General features: G+C 43.3%; 4 protein-coding genes across 5 annotated transcripts in view; 2 read left to right on the top strand and 2 right to left on the bottom strand.

Moving 5' to 3' along the window:
• The first annotated feature begins 628 nt into the window (after positions 1-628).
• Positions 629-3,577, top strand: tmem234 (transmembrane protein 234). Of its 2 annotated transcripts, none has more exons than XM_056296145.1 (5): positions 629-862; positions 1,173-1,324; positions 1,449-1,515; positions 1,675-1,767; positions 3,119-3,577. In XM_056296145.1, the coding sequence occupies exons 1-5, from the start codon at positions 850-852 to the stop codon at positions 3,223-3,225; spliced, it is 432 nt and encodes a 143-aa protein (XP_056152120.1). In that variant the 5' UTR covers positions 629-849; the 3' UTR covers positions 3,226-3,577. The 2 variants fall into 2 exon arrangements, with proteins under 2 accessions (XP_056152120.1, XP_056152119.1); XM_056296144.1 differs by having other exon boundaries at positions 630-862; positions 2,591-3,576.
• Positions 3,578-5,346: 1,769 nt separating this feature from the next.
• dcdc2b (doublecortin domain containing 2B) lies at positions 5,347-11,084 on the bottom strand. The gene is made up of 11 exons (XM_056295396.1): positions 10,789-11,084; positions 10,426-10,477; positions 8,530-8,600; positions 8,124-8,255; positions 7,801-7,932; positions 6,824-6,863; positions 6,570-6,635; positions 6,217-6,394; positions 5,803-5,912; positions 5,607-5,675; positions 5,347-5,391 (listed from the first exon to the last, which is right to left on the bottom strand). The coding sequence occupies exons 1-11, from the start codon at positions 11,082-11,084 to the stop codon at positions 5,347-5,349; spliced, it is 1,191 nt and encodes a 396-aa protein (XP_056151371.1).
• A 1,312-nt stretch (positions 11,085-12,396) lies between these two features.
• On the bottom strand, positions 12,397-17,301 carry iqcc (IQ motif containing C). The gene is made up of 5 exons (XM_056296496.1): positions 17,253-17,301; positions 16,924-17,067; positions 16,476-16,833; positions 14,529-14,650; positions 12,397-12,632 (listed from the first exon to the last, which is right to left on the bottom strand). The coding sequence occupies exons 1-5, from the start codon at positions 17,292-17,294 to the stop codon at positions 12,597-12,599; spliced, it is 702 nt and encodes a 233-aa protein (XP_056152471.1). The 5' UTR covers positions 17,295-17,301; the 3' UTR covers positions 12,397-12,596.
• A 344-nt stretch (positions 17,302-17,645) lies between these two features.
• The window catches only part of fancm (FA complementation group M), a 78,728-nt gene continuing 76,231 nt past the window's right edge, over positions 17,646-20,142 (top strand). Inside the window, exons 1-4 of the mRNA XM_056295394.1 lie at positions 17,646-18,363; positions 18,697-18,869; positions 19,009-19,086; positions 19,212-19,370. Of these exons, the coding sequence (XP_056151369.1) occupies positions 17,646-18,363; positions 18,697-18,869; positions 19,009-19,086; positions 19,212-19,370 (1,128 nt within the window). The remainder of the gene's footprint in view (positions 18,364-18,696; positions 18,870-19,008; positions 19,087-19,211; positions 19,371-20,142) is intronic.

Below are 20,142 nucleotides of genomic sequence, written 5' to 3'. Positions count from 1 at the left end.
CACCTAAGAGGACGGTGTACCTTTAAGGGAAGAGGCGAGGGGTCAAATAATGCACTTCCGCTTCCGGTTCACGGTTCAGTGTCGTCGAACGTATGACATGCTAAGTTGGAGCTAGTAAACTACCTCGACTACGTCTACTCTCACGTCTCCTGTCTCGTTGTTTTCTAACTCCACAACAACAACTATAATGATAATAACAATTTGAGCCTGTCAATGGCAAAAACAATAATTTTTGAGGACGTACTTTGACGGGCGCAATTGCTCCCAACATTGCAGCCCGTTCCGCGGCTGTCGGTTGGGGCGTTCTCGTCAATACTGGACCAATTTTAAAAAAGAAAAAAAGCCCCTATTAATTATTTAGACCCCAAATGATGGGAAAATATGCCCGTTTTAAAAATACCGGAATTACCCTTTAAAGGCCATTAGACCTAGGTCCAGAGTATGCAGCAATACTGAGAAAAGAAAAGAAAAGAAAGATTAAATGTTTCAAAGTTGTATTTTATTTTTGTTTTCATAGGTAATGCTCCCTCTGCTGGTATCCTTTAGTTGTACACGTCTAAAATCTTAGGGCTGCATTCAATACGACACCCGTTTTTGGACAGATGACGTAAAATTCGCTGTGGCGAGTACAGAAATAGCGAGATATAAGCGAGATGGTCTTCTTCTAATCATCAAGCGCATAAACTTAATTTACCTCCCTACGTCATCTGAACGTAGAAACACCCAACATAAACTTGTACGTTCACTGCTGAGAGGCGTGGGTGGTTCAAACAACGATGCGTAATCGTAATTTCAAAACACCGCTTGTGTGACTTGAATTCCACTTTACCGGGAAGTGTTTGAATTATAATGGTGTCCGTGGGTAAGCTGATGAACACGTTGTCGATAGCAATATCGTATTATTGATCAGACCTTCGTAAATTCAAGTATTTTGACCCCATGTATTTGTAAATCAAGAGCATGTTTTCGTAAAAGCTCTCTTATAAAAAAGACAGGGCATAGCCAGTGATAGGAAGCGATACCTGTCCATTACATGTAACGCATGCACGTTCTCGTGGTCACAGCCAGATCGACATTTCTCCTCCATTTTGGCAGAAAACCGAAATTATTGTTAGCTGTACAAGGTAATGACGGTATCTTTAGAACAACACTGACTGATGTGTGTCTTCCAGTGGAGGTGTTGTGTCTCTTTTTGGTGGCTGTGTTGTGGGGATGTACCAATCCTTTCCTGAAGAGGAGCACAGAGGGCATAGAGAATGTCACGAGATCCAACAAGGTCTTACAGCTGCTGGCAGAAACCCAGTTTCTTTTCCTTAATTTCAAGGTAAATTAAGAAAGGAGTTATTGTTTGCCAGTGTGTGCCTCTGTAGATTGATTACTTTTGGTGATACTATTTGATTTAATTGCACCGTTATTATTATTATTGTATTTATTTATTTTTTGTCCAGTACCTGGTACCATTCCTTCTAAACCAGTGTGGCTCTTTGGTCTACTATTTTACCCTTGCCACCACAGGTAAAATACATGTGCATCATGTTCTTTTAATGATAAAAATACATAAATAGAGGTCCCTGGAAGGGTTCAGCACATTTCCAGATCATCAAAAGCTGATTTTAATCCAAGCTTCTACATTTGTATTTCAATTGCAGTTCATCTCTCTCTCCATCTCTGCAGATTTATCCCTGACCGTTCCTGTGACCAACTCGCTCACCTTCCTTTTCACCCTGCTCACCGGCAAGCTGCTTGGTGAAGAGTTTGGAGGCAAACGTAAGTGTCATTCATCTTGACTTCCTTTCAAATCGATTTAAGGTGTTCAAGTTACTAGCAGGCTCGACTCTCACAAAAACTATTTGAAACATTTTGAGCTTACTAAAACATATTGAGACACTCTGGGAACTCCTTCAGAAGTGTCATGTGAAGAAAAGATAGAAATGACTTTGCCTGACATTACGCTATCTGTGTGTTCCATAATAACTGTGTCATTGAAGCTGCTACGAGGATTTTTGGATTTTGGTTCATTTTGCATGTGGACAAATACTGGAGTGTTTTGTAGAAAAATTACTGTATTTTGCAGTAAAATGTAGATCTTTACCTCATTGCAAAGATCTACATTTGCCAGCTGGTAGCTCGTGCATTTGTTTTGAAGAGAAGAGTGGGAGATGTAGTGGTGTTTTGGAACAACAGCTATTTTCAAGATATACAGTGATGAGGTAATTATCTCTAATTGGGGCTATGTATCCCAATCAGTGTGTTGTGTCAGATTTCACAGGGTATTTGACATGGAGACAACCATTTAGAATAATTATATAGCAATGCCTAATCTTCCCGCTGATGGTCTCCTTTGTTTTTTTAGGTAGAGGGATCAAAATTAAACCAAGACTGATAAATAATCGGTTAAAAACTCCCTCGTAGCAGCTTTAAGTCCCCTGCATCTGGAATCACAAGTGTGCTCCTGCTGATCTACTGTAGGATCCAATCCAGTCAGAATTGACCCTCATGTGCCCCCCCCCCACACACACACACACACACACACACATACACACTTTAACTCTCCTTGCCTCTCTTCACCCCCTCCTCTTATTCTGTGCAGGTGCTATCGGAGGAATGCTCCTCACTATGGTTGGCATCACTCTGTGTATCATAAGCTCCATGAGTGACCAAAAAACCACTGGGCAACAGAACATGACCCGGGGTCCTGTTTGACATCGGCACACCTCTTAATTTTTCTCCACTGGGAGTAATATCTTGCTATGATTCCTCGTGTACCTCCACCAAATTTGTAAAAGGCCAAGGAATACAGCATGAGGACTCGAGCGGAGGGGTTGGGGGTGAGATTTAGATTCAGGTGGTCACGCCACAAAGTAGAGGTTCCAATGCCAGAATGTGTTTGCTCAATATGTCCAGTGCAGAACCCCTTATGCTAGTTTGTAGAGAGCTGGGTTCATGTAGGGTTCACATCAGGGCTTAATAAGATTTATGGTCCCTGTATAGAATCCTCTTTATGTCAGCTTGTATACTGAAGTATGCCACCGCCTCCCAGAAACAACAATTAAAATAAGGTCAGGGTTGGAAATGGTTAGATCTCAACCCAAAGTTTCACTTGGTTCTTTTAAAACAGCTGCCTCCCGTCTTCTCTGGTATGTTTGGGGAGAGGAACAAGAGAGCGGACAGCATGTTGGACGACTTGAGAATGAAGTGCTTTTCTCCTCTTGTGTTTGCAGGTGATGCGTTGCCAAAGTAGATATACTGCTTTTAATTTCTTATGTTCTTTGTGAAGGAAGCACAGTAAGGAATAGAAATGGGGACAGCCATATGCTGGATGTCTCATCTTCCTCCTGAAAATGTGTTTGTGGAAGTTGCACAGTAGATGGATGCAGTTTTATCCGTTAATAACAACCCTTGATAATATATTTTTATTGTCACAGTTATGTCAACAATATATCCATTAGACACAAGTACAAGTGACATTGTTATTGCGGTAAGACAGTTCAGCTTGTAATGTTGCTGATATTGCATTAATAAATTGTCGATATAACACAATTTTGTATTTGTTCTGTTTTTCTTAAGTGATTGACACAAAATGACTTAGGTGTAGGTCATCACAAAATAATGTTTTTTGTACATAGTTTATGAAGCAATTTGCATCACTTAATATTTACTACACAATGTTTCACAGTTGTCCATGTAAAAAACGGTTTTGTTTTCTAAAAAAGGAAATTATTGTACATTTTGTCACTCAGCACTAGACAGAGACCAATACATGTTTTAATCTGAGATTCATGTAGCCAAATAGGCCATCGAAGACATCACATTAACAGTAATTATGAATTATTTTACATACTATTTCTGGTACGGTAATGCGTCATCTTTGCGGCCCGTTAGTGTGTTGATGTGACGTCCTTGATAAAGCCTCCATTCTCGTAAGCAACGGATCTTTCTTGACAGTTCGTCTGCTCCATTATAATTGATGTGGAATCCTGTGAACTCCCCTGTTTGGACCAAACCATTAAAACGATAACAAAATTACTTCCAGCTAAACATTTGATTTGGATCGGCTATGTTAAATTCGAAAACAAAAAACAAATAAATTGACGTACCTTCTTTACATTTGAAGATTTTAGACACGACTTGTCTCCTTGAAACGCCCTGTTCTTTCCTTGGATCCCTCCATTTTCTCTGTGACTGTGAGATGTGGCTGATGAAGCTCTTGAGTGTGAAGAGGCCATCTTTGCTCCAGACATGGGCTCCTTATGAGTGCAGAGCCAGAATTCATCACTGCATGCTGCTGATTAAGTGCGTGCCCAATGTCAGCTCTTACAAGTTGTACAGAATAATAATGCGTATGCTTGTGTGTATACCGCTATTTCAGCAGGCGAGGCACAATCCTTCTCAGCCAGTGCAACATTTTCCATCCCCTCTTCAAGTGTTTTCTGATAAGCTGCTATCAATTGTTCTGGGCCATTATTTGTAGGGGACTGGACCTTGAGAAGGACAAAAAAATAAATGAGCAAATGATGATGTCCCCCCCCCCATTTTTCTCCAATTGTATCTGACCAATTACCTCACTCTTCTGAGCTGTGCCGGTCACCCCCTCTGCTGATCCGGGGAGGGCTGCAGACTACCACATGACTCCTCCAATACATGTGGAGTCACCAGCCGCTTCTTTTCACCTGACAGTGAGGAGTTTCGCCAGGGGGACATAGCGCGTGAGAGGATCACGCTCTTCCCCCCAGTTCCCCCTCCCCCTGAACAGGCGCCCTGACCGACCAGAGGAGGCGCTACTGCAGTGACCTGGACACATACCCACATCCGGCTTCCCACCCGCAGACACGGCTAATTGTGTTTGTAGGGGCGCCCGACCCAGCTGGAGGTAACACGGGGATTCGAACGGCAAGCCCCGTGTTGGTAGGCAACAGAATAGACCGCCATGCTACCCGGACGACCATGATGTCTTTTTTTAAATCCAACAGATGACAAAAGGGTAATGTGAGCTTTTCTACCATAACCCACTTGTGTATAAAAATTAACTGGTTATGTAACCTACAAATACACATGCTTGGTACTCATCTCATTTATGGGGCTTATCCTTCTCACCGTGCACCTTCCTCGACACCTATAATCATCTTAGTTACAGCCACTGGTAAACAGTTGTGCTTATTTCTATGTTTAAGCAAAAGGATACCTGGGATGCGTGGCTATCAGACTCAACATTTTGCCTGATAGAGCGCCTCTCCTGGACTGGTGTTGGTGGGCTGTTTACAGGTGAGCTGATCGGCGTCCTCGCCTTTCCATTGTTTTGCTATTGGTAGGAGGAAAAATGGAACCACATAATCATTACCCTTATTTCTAAACCAACTTGGTTATGACTTGGCGAGAGCTACTTTCTTCATCCTACAGATCACGTGTGCATCATCCGGAGTAGGATAGCAAATGCTGCATCCCCTCGTTCGCAGGATCTGTACTTAACACATCCCGAACGTTTACCCGCAGTAGTTCGATGCTGTACCTGAATGTGAATGAATATATCTAAATAAAGGTGCTGCTTTTTTTCTAGTTGTAATGGCATGATTAATATGAACAAAGGACTCTTTTGCTGTGATGCTCACCCGCCCTGCATTTTGTCCATGTTCATCCCGTTCCTTTAACTCCTCATCCTCCACCGTTTCTGCCACTCTCTGATGATTGGGGAGAGAAGGGGAAAAAAGCAGATTGACTGCCTTAAGTATATTTCAGTGCCAAATCCAGGTAAGGCTGTACCAGATCTCCTCCCGTGGTGTTCACTGAGAGATCTGTGGCGTTTACCTGGTCAACAGGCAGCTCTACCGCTGTGTTATCGTCCTCCTGCACCTCCTCAGCTCCTCTTACCTCCTCCCTCCTCTTATGCCCTCCCCTTTTAAATGCACTTGACTGGACTGTAATAAACAGACATTTGGGAAAGTGACACATTTCCAAATAAGCAAACGACACGAATGTAAAGATAGAAAGCTATCGTATTATTTTATGTAATATCATGCCAGTAGACATCACAAGAAAAAAAGTTATCTGATCCCACAATAAAAGTAAATTTAGCCTCCAAACATTTGAATGTATGTGTGTGTGTGTGTGTGTGTGTGTGTGTGTGTGTGTGTGTGTGTGTGTGTGTGTGTGTGTGTGTGTGTGTGTGTGCGTATGTCAGTGTTGCTTGTGCGCAGGTGAGTTTTGTTAGGCTGACTTAACCTGATCCCTTGCTGACTGGTGGTCTGGGTTGACACTGTTTTTTGCGGATCCTTACGGGCCTGCTACACAATGTGGAAACCTCCTCCCTCCCTTCTCTCCCGGTTCTTTGTTGAGGCGCTTGTGTTGGTGCCACCTCACCAGCCTCATCCCCCGTCGACTTCACCCTCCGCCCATCTGACTGTCACGGTAGAGTTTGTCGGATGAAACACATCAGAATACTTGGCATTATGCATGTGGAGGAAATACGTTTGGGTGAACAGCTTGAGGCAATGCACACCCAATGAAGAAGTAGCTAATGGAAAGACTGCGGTATTGTGAGTGTGAACAAAAGAAAGGGAAACATTGTTCTTTACCTCGGGGGAGTCCAAGAGAGCTGAGTCACTGTATCTGTCTTCTGGACCACTTCCTGCTTTCCTGATCTGAGAGGGACACATAAAGGCGTCCTTCACCTATCTTTGTTCTAGTAATTACCCCTGACATTCATACTGAAACACGCTGCAAATTACTGAAGGCTGCATTGTAATTTGGGGTTACAACAATGTTGTTTTATCTGCCCAACACATGTCATAAGTTAACTGGTGGTTGAAAATGCAAAACTTAACTTTACCTCAGTTCTTTTTGGCAGCTTTCTTTTTCCTGGGAAAAGTCTATAAAAGAGAGGGCCATGGTATGTAAAGAAAGTGAGGGAAGACGGTGTAATATTCTGCTTTGGTTTCACATCCTGTTCAACTTCTATTCATGCAGTGAAAGCCAGAGTCCTATTTCCACATTTACTATATGGTCACACAAATTCTCATGTCCATTAGGAGTATGGTGCAGTACAGAAGTATAAACACAGCCCTCTATGGTGAACATGGAGCAGCTCCCCTGGAGCACATGGGCATTAACTGCTTTGCTCGAGGGCATTTCAACAGTCCCTGTTAAAGGATGGGAAGATACTTCCCAGTCATTATCTGGTAGAGAGTTTCCACACTGGACCTTTTGATTACAAGCCCACTTCTTTTTTTGATTTTTCCCCATTTTTTCTCCCCAATTGTACTTGGCCAATTACCCCACTCTTCCGAGCTGTCCCGGTCGCTGCTCCACCCCCTCTGCTGATCCGGGGAGAGCTGCAGACTACCACATGCCTCTTCCGATACATGTGGAGTCGCCAGATGCTTCTTTTCACCTGACAGTGAGGAGTTTCGCCAGGGGGAGGTAGTGCGTGGGAGGATCACACTATTCCCCCCAGTTGCCCCTCCCCCCTGAACAGGCACCCCGACCAACCAGAAGAGGCGCTAGTGCAGTGACCAGGACATATACCCACATCCAGCTTCCCACCCGCAGACATGGCCAATTGTGTCTGCAGGGATGCCCGACCGAGCCGGATGTAACATAGAGATTCAAACTGGCGATCCCCATGTTGGTAGGCAACGGAATAGACCGCCACGCTACCCGGATGCCCACAAGCCCACTTCTTTGACTCCTGAGCTAACACTGCCCCGTTAAATGTCTAATGTTGTCAGTTTCACAATGTATGTTGATGCGCGTGCACACACACACACACACACACACACACACACACACACACCTCAAAAGCAATACCTCTCTGCTCTGGAAACAAACAGCTCCACATATGGGAGTTTCTTGAACCGCTCTGCTCCCACAGCAACATAGCAATGGCCTGTCTGCAGCTCTTCTGCTGAGAACACAGTTGCTCCATCCAGAGAGCACAGCCTGACAGAGCACAGCGGGGAGAGAGAGAGAGAGAGAGAGAGAGAGAGAGAGAGAGAGAGAGAGAGAGAGAGAGAGAGAGAGAGAGAGAGAGAGAGAGAGAGAGAGAGAGAGAGAGAGAGAGACGTATCCGTCTGTCTGTCCATAGTATGTGTTTGTGTGTGAATCTGTACAACTGCCTCTCTGTTTCTAACCTGCGCACAGCTCCAGACCGTAAGCTGACCTTCTCTGTGACCAGACTGAGGATCTGCTCCAGGTCCTGTTGCAGGCTCCGAGGAATGATGAATCGGAAGGGCGGACACAGAGGATCTCCATTACGGAAAACACTGGATAGAAATGCAAGGGAAAAGTATGCAGTCCATCTAAATCATATGTAAACACAATCCAGATATTGATGTGTCAACAGAGCTGAATGTTACAGTCAGGTTTCCAGAGGGCCTGACACCACCGATTTTGCAAAATGTCAGTTTACAACAGGTGGTGGTGGAATGTGTGTGTGTGTGTGTGTGTGTGTGTGTGTGTGTGTGTGTGTGTGTGTGTGTGTGTGTGTGTGTGTGTGTGTGTGTGTGTGTGTGTGTGTGTGTTGTCTGCTTAACTCACTGTATGATGCAAGGCACAGGTATAAACTTCCTCCATTTAGCGGAGACATTTGGCCTCTGAATTATTTTCACCTGAGGGCAAATAGAGGAAATAAGACTGGGATGTGTGGTGTTGCTTCTGATTTTCTTTTTTCTTTTTTTTTTCATTTGATGCAGTGAATTTGAAAGTCACCATGATCATCATCGTTATGCACATTCTACAAATCACTTGTGCTGTACAGCATACACCCACAGAAAAGACAATTATTCATAATGTGTAACTGTTAAATAACAACTCCTCTCATGGCAGTCTGAGAGGTGCCAGAAACGTCACTCCGAGCTGGTCCCAGTGACATTCATTCACAACGCTTGATCCGGTGGCTTCTCTCAAGCTGTTACGTGCTACCCATATCCTTTCTCATATCATATGAAATCTGTCAGGGGGAGAGTTCAAACTCGCTGATGTGCCCTTTTGTTTCTGATCACGAAAAGCTGCAATATGAAAACCCCGCGCAAACCAGCTCACCATGCCTTAATGTGTCTGCTTTAACCTGATGCACATGCATTGTATCTGAAGTTCAGCCAAAGAAAAAGGCATGGGGCCACAATATGGGGCAAAGCATTAGGCCTGCCCAGACATGCAACTGGCCGCGATAACGTTGCATGGAGGCAAAAAAGCTTTGTTTTATAAGTAGGATCTCACACGCACACACACACACACACACACACACACGGATGCCAGCATTGCTCCACAGTAACTCACAACACAGTCTCTACGACACACTGTGTAGATAATTTTGCTTTCCAGATGGCAGAAACCCAAAGCAAACTCAAATGCACTTGATCATTTCACGTTCAGTCCATAGAAAAGTGACGCCGATGGTAAAAGACCAAAAACACTCTGCGGCTCTGAAAAGCATCTATTCGACTCATCCTCGCCTGCTGGTCAGAATACAAAACAAAGTTATTCCATTATGCGTGGTGCTTGGCTTGCCTGTATGTTTGTGTGTATCGTATAATATCACCTCCTCATCGAGTATATACAGAGAAACAAAGTTAATTTTAATCTTAATTTTTTGATTAGAAATCAATAACCACGGCCCCTGTCTGGAGCTGCGCCCGAGGAGGAAACGCCGAAGGTGGTCTGACAGGACGCGGACGCGGGGCAGGCTAAGCTAACTGCTAGCCCAGGTAGACCGGCAGTTGCAGCAGTCATCCTGGCTGGCATTCGTTCCCTTGGACAGTGATTTTTTTTTTGATTAGTTTGGATATATGTGTTAGTTTGGATATGTGTGTTCTTGTGGTTTTTGTCTTTGTCTTGCACCGCTGTGGGCTGGGGGAAACGGCATTTCGTTTCATTTCATGTACGCAAGTGTTCCTGATTCCTGATTCAGTTATTATTTAATTTATTGTGTAACCTATGGGTACAGCTTGAAACCTGACTTGGGGTTTTGTTTTTTTTATCTCTGACTGCAAGTAATGCCTCTATAAGTGACTTGACCCCAACAGGCTCGAATGCAGTGATTTGATGGACAGCACAATGATTAGTCGATTGTTTCCACTGATTTACATATCATGGGGCAGTAACAGTACAAAGTGATACATGTGGACACACAAAGTGCATCTAATCCTCTAATGCTAACAAAACAAATGGCCAAAGTGTCATTAAAACATAGGCAAATACAGAGATGGCCCTGTAATGGAAAATATTGTGTTGTAAGCCACACAAATGTTCACTTTCATATTTGACTTGGCAACAGTTCAAATAATTGAGATCAACCTGATATCAGAGGTGTAGCATGGCTACCCCCTTCTGAGCAATGCTGCGGTGCATACCTCCTGGTTAGTTCGATTAATGAGTGATGGACTGTGCTATTTATCTACACATGAGCTGACCACATGTGAAAGCATTACTTACCTGTGTTCCTTCACGAGCAACAGGTTGCTTCTTCAGTCCTGTGTTAGGGTAACTATACATAAAGAGAATAACAGATAAAAGTTAACAGTCAACAACATCTAAAGAGAAAATAAAATTTTCAGCCCATTCATAATTCCTTTTGTGTTCCATCAAAAGCATGGCTTGTACCTCTTATCATGCATACTGGACCGGACAAAGACCAAAAAAAAGACATCTCGTATTTAGAATGACTGATCTAACCACTGCAGCTCGGTAAACCCACTGCCTTTAAGTGAATCACATTTTTGCAGCAAAAGTGTTTTTCAATGCGAGTTCACAGGAGGGTGCCTATAATTGATATTAATCAGTGGGTCTCCTACTCACTCCATTTTCTTGAACCTCTCAAAGCCTGCAGCCACGTACTGGCCTCCAGTCTGAAGGTCCTCGAGGTCCTTTACCCTGTGGCCCTGCCTGGGGGTGTAGAGGGTCCTGATGGCCAGTGACGCACCAATATTCTGGGTCACTTCATTTAAAAAGGCCTCCATAGTGGACGCCTGACGCTGGTTGACCACAAACCTCCGTCCACAGTAGAAGGGATCACCATTCCTGTAGACCAACACACTCTTCACAGGAGGCAGGAGAGCTGTGGCTGCAGAGGTGGTCCCACTGCTGGCAGCCATCTTTGAGCCGGCTGTTACTCTTTTAAATCCACGCACATTAACACATAAATAAAAGGAAATGGAAACACACATTTCAGTCATCCTGTTCGGTGAAGCACGCACACAATACACTGACTCTGTGCCCATGTGAACACATCTGGCTTCACTCCTTATGCCGCTGAAATGGTAAATTAATGACCTCCCACTTTCACACACCGGTCATTTACATATAGACGCAAGTATGTATACAAACATACACGCACACATATTGATAAGCACCACCACAGGGACCCTCGCAGGCGGACACACACTCTTTAATGCAGGTCTCAGACTCTCTTAGACTACACACATGTACAGTCACACACTGTATGATGCATGCTCTGTCAACCCTTACACACACTGTTCAGACACTCACTCGCTTCGGAGAGATGAAGCAGGGACAACGTAGAATTGAAGCCAAAGGTGAAAATGAGTCCAAGCTTTTTCTGTTGTTGTGGTGTCCGTCTGGACTCTCACTCAGCACGTTCTGCTCTCTTTGCCCCTCACACACACAAACACACGTACACTACCGATGGCCGTGAGTATTTCCTGGTTGCCATGGCAGCAGGGCCAGCAATGACTGGCTTTGTGGGCTAAACCATCAGCGGCAGCAACCACAACAAAAGAGGGAGAGAGAAAAAGGACGAGAGAGAGAGAGAGAGAGAAAGAGAGAAAGAGAGAGGGAGAGCGAGGGAGAGGGGTGGGGGCCCTGAATCAATAATAGCTTATAAACCTACGTCCTTTCCCCCCTCATCCAGTAGTTTTAAAGCATATTTGAATGCCAAACTATTCACCTACATTAGCAATACCAACCAAGGCTCAAACACCACTACTGAAGATGTAGAGAAGTGACCTTTTCTAAGGTGGACAATTCCATTTGGAGAAGTATTTTTGTTCAGTGCTGTTCATACACCACTTCCTCTCTTGAATGTCTTCTAAAGGACCTAACTACCACTGACAGGGAGGCAGCAGACAGCAGCACAGCAGGACTATTATGCACACTATATTTGTGAGATGAGCTATTCAGGTGATGACAGCACATTCAGTATGTGGCCCACATGAGGAATTTGAGCCCATGTGAGACACCAGATGCAAAGTTGTTCATGTCCAGGAGGCCATCCCCTGAATCTCTCTCAACATATAGTCAATAGACACCAACAATATGCTGCCATTAATATGGCGACAACATTCAGGCTGCACCAGCAGCAGCAACAATATGTAAGATTCGGATTCATTGGGCAATAAATAAATAAAAAAATAAAATCAGACCATGTGTTCTATAAAAATAGTTTATTAATTTTTTTCAGTTTCACCAAATAACAAAAACAATAGTAAAGCACATGATAAATAGTTAATGTATATAGTCTTTACACTTATCTAATAGGGAGATTGCAAACAGCTTAAAGAAAGGTGCTACTTAGATGGTTTAACTCAGTCCAAGCTTTAGTCCCATATTATTTGGTCCAGTTCATATTACATTAGTTCCATCAGCCGTCAGGAAATACTCAGCCTCTCTTTCAGTGACAAGTACTGTGAGGGAAAAGAAAGGGGTTAGCAAATTATTTAGAAGATATTTTGCTGCTGTCAGGTTAGCTCTAATAGCAGTGAATAACACATCCTGAATTATGACACTTGTATACATGTCTCAGAGCTTGCCTTACATTTTTACAGTGAAACCAATCTATTACGACTACAACTACTTTTTGGCTGCTCCCGTTAAGGGTTGCCACAGCAGATGATCTGTTTCCATCTCTTCCTGTCCTCTGCATCTTCTTCTGTCACACCAGCCACCTGCATGTCCTCCCTCACCACATCCATAGACCTCCTCTTTGGCCTTCCTCTTTTCCTCTTCCCTGCCAGCTCCATATTCAGCATCCTTCTCCCAATATACCCAGCATCTCTCCTCCGCACATGTCCAAACCATCTCAATCTTGCCTCTCTTAATTTAAACTCTGGAACTCCATTCCCTGTTACATTCGCTTACTGGACTCCATTACAGAATTCAAAACTGCTCTTAAAACCCACCTTTTTAAACTAGCAAACTCACTTTAACAGCATTAACAGCGTCGATTTCCTTTTTTTTTTAAACTCCGGCTGACGTATGCTCTATTGCTTATTGTGTGTTTTATTGTTGACTGCACTACCATTTTTTAATGCTTTGTTTTATTGTATTTGATGTAAGGTGACCTTGAGTGTCATCTTCATGCTGTGGCTGATCAACGTCATACCTCTGTAGTTACTACAGCTCTGCACATCAACCTTATTCACAGTGAAAACGAATCTCTAAGGCTAATTATTAGCCTCTTATCAAAATTTGCACACACATACACAACTGAGAGTTAGGTTCCATTAGTGGATCTCTCTTATCCTCTCCCAGGGTTCAGAAGGGCTTACATGGTAGTTTGTTTGTTCTTTAAGTCTCCCTTTCCTGGTAAGTGACAAAAATATCACCAACAATATCAATGAGGGAAAATGTTACTTTTTACTAACTTCAGAGGGAATTATCATTCTCATTAGAAATCAGCTGTCATTATGGACAGTGAAGTCAGACTGTAGGGATGAAAACAGGCTTGTTCATAATAGGGATGGGTCCAAGTATCAACCAGTCGACTACGGTGTCAAAAAATTTTTCAAGATTTTTTTTCAAGTAATATTCTAGACGGATCTGACTAGTTTTTCTTGGGTCCTTAGATTAAAGTAATTAAATAGGTCAGCCAAATAAATATATGTGGATTAGTTCTACGTCAGTTTGGTGACATCCCTTTTTTTTGAAAGGGAAACGCTTCTTGCTAGTAAGCGGTGTGTTACTTGCTGTGGTGCATCATGGTGCAAATAAAACATAGATTAATGAATAACCAATTTTTATATATCCATCTCTTTATTGTGAATGTGTGTAGGACTAGATAAGTTATAAGTCTTCAGTGAGACAAGCTAGTCTGGGAAAAGTAGAGCCTGATTAATAGGGCTCCCTTGATACTGACCAGTCGACCATTTGCTCAGAAAACCTGCTGATTAGTCGGCTTGGAAAAAAAATCTTCTTTTGCACATCTCTAGTTCATAAGGCTTTAGAAACCATGGTGGTAAACCACAGCTGCCAGTTTATCATCCTTTGGAAAATGTTGGTTTAGCTGACCAATAACCAGCTACAGAGGTCCTTTATAGGCAACGGTGTGCTCTGATTTTGGTGCAACTGCATTCTCTGTCTGCACAATCAATTCCAAATCTGAAACAGTTCTTATTTTGTCCCTGATTATAAAAGGACCACTTCTAACATCTGCTCCTGCAGACCTGCTTATTTACTTTTGGAGGTCAATCAGTGAATTTTATTGTACCTAGCAGTGGGAACAATAGTCTTACAGTGGGAGATTGCCAATGAGATCGGTGAATCAATGCAGAGGAAATACTAAATCTCTCCCTTTCTCTTACCTTTTTCCTACTGGCAATGGCCTGCTGGAGCCAGAGCAGCTCCATGGCCAGGGTATTTCTATGGAGACGCAGGGCTTCTCGGGTACAGGGCACCCCCCGAGCCAAACAGTGGTGCTGGGGACCTGGGAGACGGAGTGGAAAACACAGTATTTTTCAAAGGACCACAAAAACTCACAGATACCAGCATCAAAACAAGGATGCTCACACATGCATCCTGTACAAAATACACACATGCAGGCACAAATAGTGATGACAACCACTACAATATGCATTCATGAAATTAAATCATAAGCAAACTGTGATGTATGGAGACATTCTCTTATTTACACCTTGCATAAAGCTACAACCCTTAGGATTTATGTGAAAACAAGGTTTTTTTGTTATCGGTGTATTTAAGAATGGCTTACCCAAATAACTGCTTCATGGTTGTGTGTGTAGTTGCTTAATTTAATGGTTATTGTCTGGAAGTACTTTTTCAGGGATAATCAATTGTACGATGCAAAGCATCTTAAGTCTTCCCCGTAACAACAAAATGTAAATGTCTGAAGAAGAGGCAAAGTTGCTTTGGTTAATATGTAGCTCATAGAACTGCAGAATTACAACAGCAATAGCCAAAACTCAGGTTTAATCATGTTTTGGTTTTTTTTTTGGCAGTGGGGGAGGTGCTGACACAAAAGCATGGGGGACTCCTTCATGTTATTGGTCAAACAAGAATGGAATTACTGGTGCCACCATAGGTATCAATAAGTAAAAAAACAAAACAAAACAACAACAATCTTCTGAATTGTAGCTTTAAGTTACACCCTAACTGATTAAAATGTATTTAGATAAAGCAGAGAAGCTTACTTAAATTAAAGCTGAAATCCAGGCTTTTTCTCTATTAATAAATAGTTTTATCCATCTGGACCATGGAGTCAGGTAACTATGACTAATTGGTATCTTTACCATGGTCAGCGATACTCTCTTATACTGCTGTTGAAAATTTTGGGAGGATGAACTGGTGCAACAGCAAACATAACATTGAAATGTGACACGATTTGACGTTTCTGTTGAACCAGTATTCTAACAATTCCACAAACATTATTATAGTAGAACAAACAGTACTTCAATTCGGCTTGATGTAGTTTGTGATACAACAGAATGCTTGTGTTAGCTTTAGTCTGAGGATGTCATTTTTACAAGAGTGGGAAACTGTTTACTGCTGAGCTGATAGCACACAAGCAGTAATTGTTGCAACAGATGGTTTGTAGTTTTCATAGCAAGAGGAAGGGACAGATCGGGGCCACGGATTTCAGCTTTAAAGGCCCAGTTTAGTTAAATACTGCTCCAATACAATAAAATATCTTAGGTCTACAGTAACTATATGTAAACTAATGAATTCTGTCCCAAAATTGCATAATTGCTGTTTTTTACACACACACACACACACACACACACACACACACACACACACACACACACACACACACACACACACACACACACATATATATATATATATATATATATATATAAAGATAGATGTAGGAAAAAAAAACTTGAATTCATAGCAGTACAAGCTTGTTTCATGCGTTGCGCACGAAACATACTTGTACTGCTATGTATTAAAAGTTGTTTTCCTATATTGATATTCCACTCCTCATTTTTTGAGCACTTTTATCAACAACATTGACGGTTTCCGAAAAAAAACACCATATTTTTTTTCTTTCTTTTTTTGCCCCAATTGTACTTGGCCAATTACCCAACTCTTCCGAGTCATCCCAGTTGCTGCTCCATCCCCTCTGTCGATCCAGGGAGGGCTGCAGACTACCACATCCCTCCTCTGTTACATGTGGAGTCGCCAGCCGTTTCTTTTCACCTGACAGTGAGGAGTTTCGCCAGGGGGACGTAGTGCATGGGAGGATCATGCTATTCCCCCGTTCCCCCTACTCTCTGCACTACTCTTACCTCCCTGAGCGTGAGTGGGGCTCAAGTCCAGCCCCAGACTGTTCCAGACAGTGGTAGTGTCCTCTGTGCTCTCCATCACCAAACCTCCATCCTCCATCTGGCTCCCCCAACAGCTGTCTCTCTGCCCCCCTTCCTCCTCTGAAGCTGGACTGCTCCTGTAACAGACCCCAGAGAAGAAGGCCTGCCCTTGCCTGTGTGAACAATCTCTCTCTGCCTTTAGATTCACAGGAGGGAGACAACTGTCGAATAGTCCCTCCTCTGAGAGGGGTGCAGGTGGCTGACAGACACTGATGTCTACTGCTGGTTTCAATGTCTTTCTGGCAGAGCTGTTTACTGAGGGTCCAAAAAACGCGCCATCCTGTTGACAAATGGAATAAAAAAAATATGTAAGAACGATTTTGTGAGCTGTATCAACACGATGTGATTTTGGATCGTTGTGCTAACTAACAGTGTCTGTGAAGTACGGGAGGGCAACGATAGTCTCCCTCCATTGTAAATGGGTCAGGTCTCCATCGATCTCTTTCACGATGTCCTCAAAATCTTTCCGTGCACGACTGACTTCCTCTCTCATCAAGTAACCACGGGCATGCGCCTGAACGGGAACAGGGAATGCAGCTGACATTATGTAAATATAGGTTAGCGAACTTTAGTTATAGCATACAGGTTAGCGTTAGCCATAGGTAATCATTGTCATTTTACTTTTATAGTGAAATATCTACTTACTACGTATCATGTAGCATTACAGGCATGAAACACTTTTTTATTGCTAATTTGTACCTGAAATTTGATCATTAAGTTCTCCCAGTGGCTCCCTTCCATTGCTATGGTAACACCGCGGAAGTAGTGGGACAGCATTTCTGGGTTTTATTCACTTCCGGTATCACAATGACGCTCTTAAAAACGGTACAGTATTTTACGTGAAATATATTCACAAAATATCTTAACTATATGTTAATACTTGCATTAAATGATTACGCCATATATTTATTATGATTGAATCTTTTCCAATGAAATTAACGTTATGGAATACTGGAATACTGATGCCGTTGCACGGTTTTATTGTGAAAGACAGACGGAAGTGAATCTCTGTTTATGTATTTTTTTTATTTCGGAATGTTGCCGCTCTTCACATGGCTACCTTCAAGACTCCACACATTCCAGTGAATCGCAATGAGTAGCGGTTCAAATCAAAGAACTTTGTTCCAGACTTGGGGCGTATCGGTGTCTGAAAATAATGTCGTCCAACCGAAGGATACGGCCAAGAAAGCAGCCACTGGACGGCGCAGAGCAAAACCGGGCAGCAGCGCTTCGGCATGCGGGGGAGATGACCCGACGTTGGCGTTACCCCCCCACGGTTCGTTATGGGGTGAAATTGGTCATGGGTCTGTGAACACGGAGAGCACCTGGGTAAGGATGGATGGCCCCGCATCAGCAGTTGAAGAGGAGGACGACGACGATCTGATGATAGCCGCTGTCTACGAGGCTGAGAAGACGCTGCAACTGAATGTAAACTCTGTGCAAAATAACAACGCGTCCGCGGCACAGAGCACTTCTCCCTCTCCAGTGCAAACGCCCGGAAAGTGCTATCCGGACTTCCCTGGCTTTGACAGCTCAGCGGCTACGGTGTGGATCTATCCTACCAACTACCCGATCAGGGAATATCAGCTGAAGATATCTGAGGCTGCCTTATATCAAAATACCCTTGTGTGCCTTCCCACCGGTTTAGGAAAGACCTTTATAGCCTCTGTGGTTATGTACAACTTCTATCGTTGGTACCCGTCGGGAAAAATCGTATTTATGGCCCCGACCAAACCCCTTGTTGCGCAACAGATCGAGGCCTGTTACAAAGTGATGGGCATCCCACAGTCACACATGGCTGAATTGACAGGTAGGATTCAGTTTACACGAACCATAAACACTCTGTCAATATCTCTCTCATACAGCATTCATTTATATTATCTACTCCTTGTTTTTTTACGTGTTACAAATGGGACTATACCATTGATGCTCAGTCATGTGCCATGGAGGCCCATGTGTATGCAGATTTTATTGCCAACCCAACACTACAGTTGATTTTGTACCTTCAACCAGACGGAGGACTAGTCAGTGAAATCAGTTGCTGTTTTGTTGGGTTGGAAAGAGAACCTGCATGGACAGCTTTCCATGGCATATGATTGGGCTAACACAAGTCTGGACTATACTAACCTCTCCCTACCAACAGGCAGCACAGCAGCAGGAAAGAGGCAGGATCTGTGGAGGTCGAAGCGAGTCTTCTTCCTCACCCCTCAGGTCATGGTGAATGACCTGTCCAGAGACACTTGTCCAGCCCTGCTTGTCAAGTGTATGGTGATTGATGAAGCCCACAAAGCACTGGGTAACCATGCCTACTGTCAGGTACGAGGCCATTCTTCCAGAGTATGTTCTGTTATGAAGCATGATCACATCATTGTCTCAGATCTTGCTTATTTATTTGTTTATTTGTTTGTTGGTGACTACTCACTAGATTTGCTCTTTGTTTTTATCCTCTACCCAGGTGGTGAGACAGCTGAGCAGTCTCACTCAGCAATTCCGTATCCTTGCTCTCAGTGCTACCCCGGGTGGAGACACCAAGGTGGGTAAAATGTCTTGTGTTTCTGTCAGCTGTTTATATTGTGTGACCCAACATCTCAGTCTTACTGTTCATCTTCCTTTCTCTCCCTCCATTGTTTCCCTCCTTAACCCTTTCCTTTCCTGTAGTCAGTGCAGCAGGTGATCTCAAATCTGTTAATCTCCCACATTGAGCTGCGTTCAGAGGAAAGCCCAGACATTCAGGCCCACTCCCACCAGCGTAGTCTGGAGAAAGTGGTGGTGCCTTTAGGAGAGGCCCTCGCTGAACAGCAAGCTCGCTACTTGCAGGTAGGCTCACCTGTGTATTATGTTTGGTAGAGTCCTCCCTTTATTTGTAGGATTAATAATTATTAACAACATAAAGGTCAAAGTTTAATTGCTGGAAAGTGAGTCTAGCTGCACTTTTTGTTGATCTGAAGCAGGGATGGGCAGCATGATCCAGAAAGGGCCAGTGTAGGTGCAGGTCTTTGTTCCAACCAAGCAGTTACACTTCTGAATCTACAAATCAAGGTCCTTAGCAAAGACTGATAGAATCAGCTGTGTAACTGCTTGGTTGGAACAAAGATCTGCACACACACCGGCCCTTTCTGGATCATGTTGTTCATCCCTGAAACATTGCAAATGAATCCCTCTTGTTGGATGAATTATCACTACAGTTTTTTTTAATGTAGATTTTGTCTTTATTTTAATCAGCTTATTCTTGTGAGTTCTTTTGCATCCACAAAAAGAGCTTGCTTTGTGAATTGTGTGAATTGTATTCAAATTTCCCTCCGTTGCTTGTTTGGCTGCCTCATGACCCAGATCATGTGACAGATTGTTTTTTGGTGCTTTGCTGTCACCCTGTGGTCAATATGTTTCTCTACAGCGTGAAATCTGTCCACTCACAATCCTTTTCATGTTGAAAATCTTTCTGAACGGCACATTCCTTTCCCTTCTCTACCTGCTGCTCTCTTGGCTGATCGGTAGCAGATGGATAAAAAAGTATTGGACAAAAAACAACTTCCTAGGGTGCTGCATGGTCTGTTTGTAGCTGCTGGGAAATGAGTTTGGCTTATTAGAG

The sequence above is a fragment of the Lampris incognitus genome, chromosome 16, assembly GCF_029633865.1.
Source record: "Lampris incognitus isolate fLamInc1 chromosome 16, fLamInc1.hap2, whole genome shotgun sequence".
Taxonomy (NCBI): Eukaryota; Metazoa; Chordata; class Actinopteri; order Lampriformes; family Lampridae; genus Lampris; species Lampris incognitus.
The sequence above is the reverse complement of the archived record's forward strand: the minus strand, read 5'-3'. Positions and strand labels throughout refer to the sequence as shown.

What these genes read in the sequence shown, in the direction of transcription:
- tmem234 (XM_056296144.1), top strand. An exon ending in TTCTTTTCCTTAATTTCAAG is followed by an intron (nt 1,325 to 1,448) that starts GTAAATTAAGAA and finishes TTTTTTGTCCAG; the next exon opens with TACCTGGTACCATTCCTTCT. An exon ending in TTTTACCCTTGCCACCACAG is followed by an intron (nt 1,516 to 1,674) that starts GTAAAATACATG and finishes CCATCTCTGCAG; the next exon opens with ATTTATCCCTGACCGTTCCT.
- dcdc2b (XM_056295396.1), bottom strand. Translation starts at nt 11,084, where the DNA reads ATGGCTGCCAGCAGTGGGACCACCTCTGCAGCCACAGCTCTCCTGCCT. An exon ending in CGGTCTGGAGCTGTGCGCAG is followed by an intron (nt 7,933 to 8,123) that starts GTTAGAAACAGA and finishes GTGCTCTGTCAG; the next exon opens with GCTGTGCTCTCTGGATGGAG. An exon ending in ATGGACAAAATGCAGGGCGG is followed by an intron (nt 5,392 to 5,606) that starts GTGAGCATCACA and finishes CGTGATCTGTAG; the next exon opens with GATGAAGAAAGTAGCTCTCG.
- iqcc (XM_056296496.1), bottom strand. Translation starts at nt 17,294, where the DNA reads ATGGAAGGGAGCCACTGGGAGAACTTAATGATCAAATTTCAG. An exon ending in TCCCGTACTTCACAGACACT is followed by an intron (nt 16,834 to 16,923) that starts GTTAGTTAGCAC and finishes ATTTGTCAACAG; the next exon opens with GATGGCGCGTTTTTTGGACC. An exon ending in CCATTGCCAGTAGGAAAAAG is followed by an intron (nt 12,633 to 14,528) that starts GTAAGAGAAAGG and finishes TTTCCCTCACAG; the next exon opens with TACTTGTCACTGAAAGAGAG.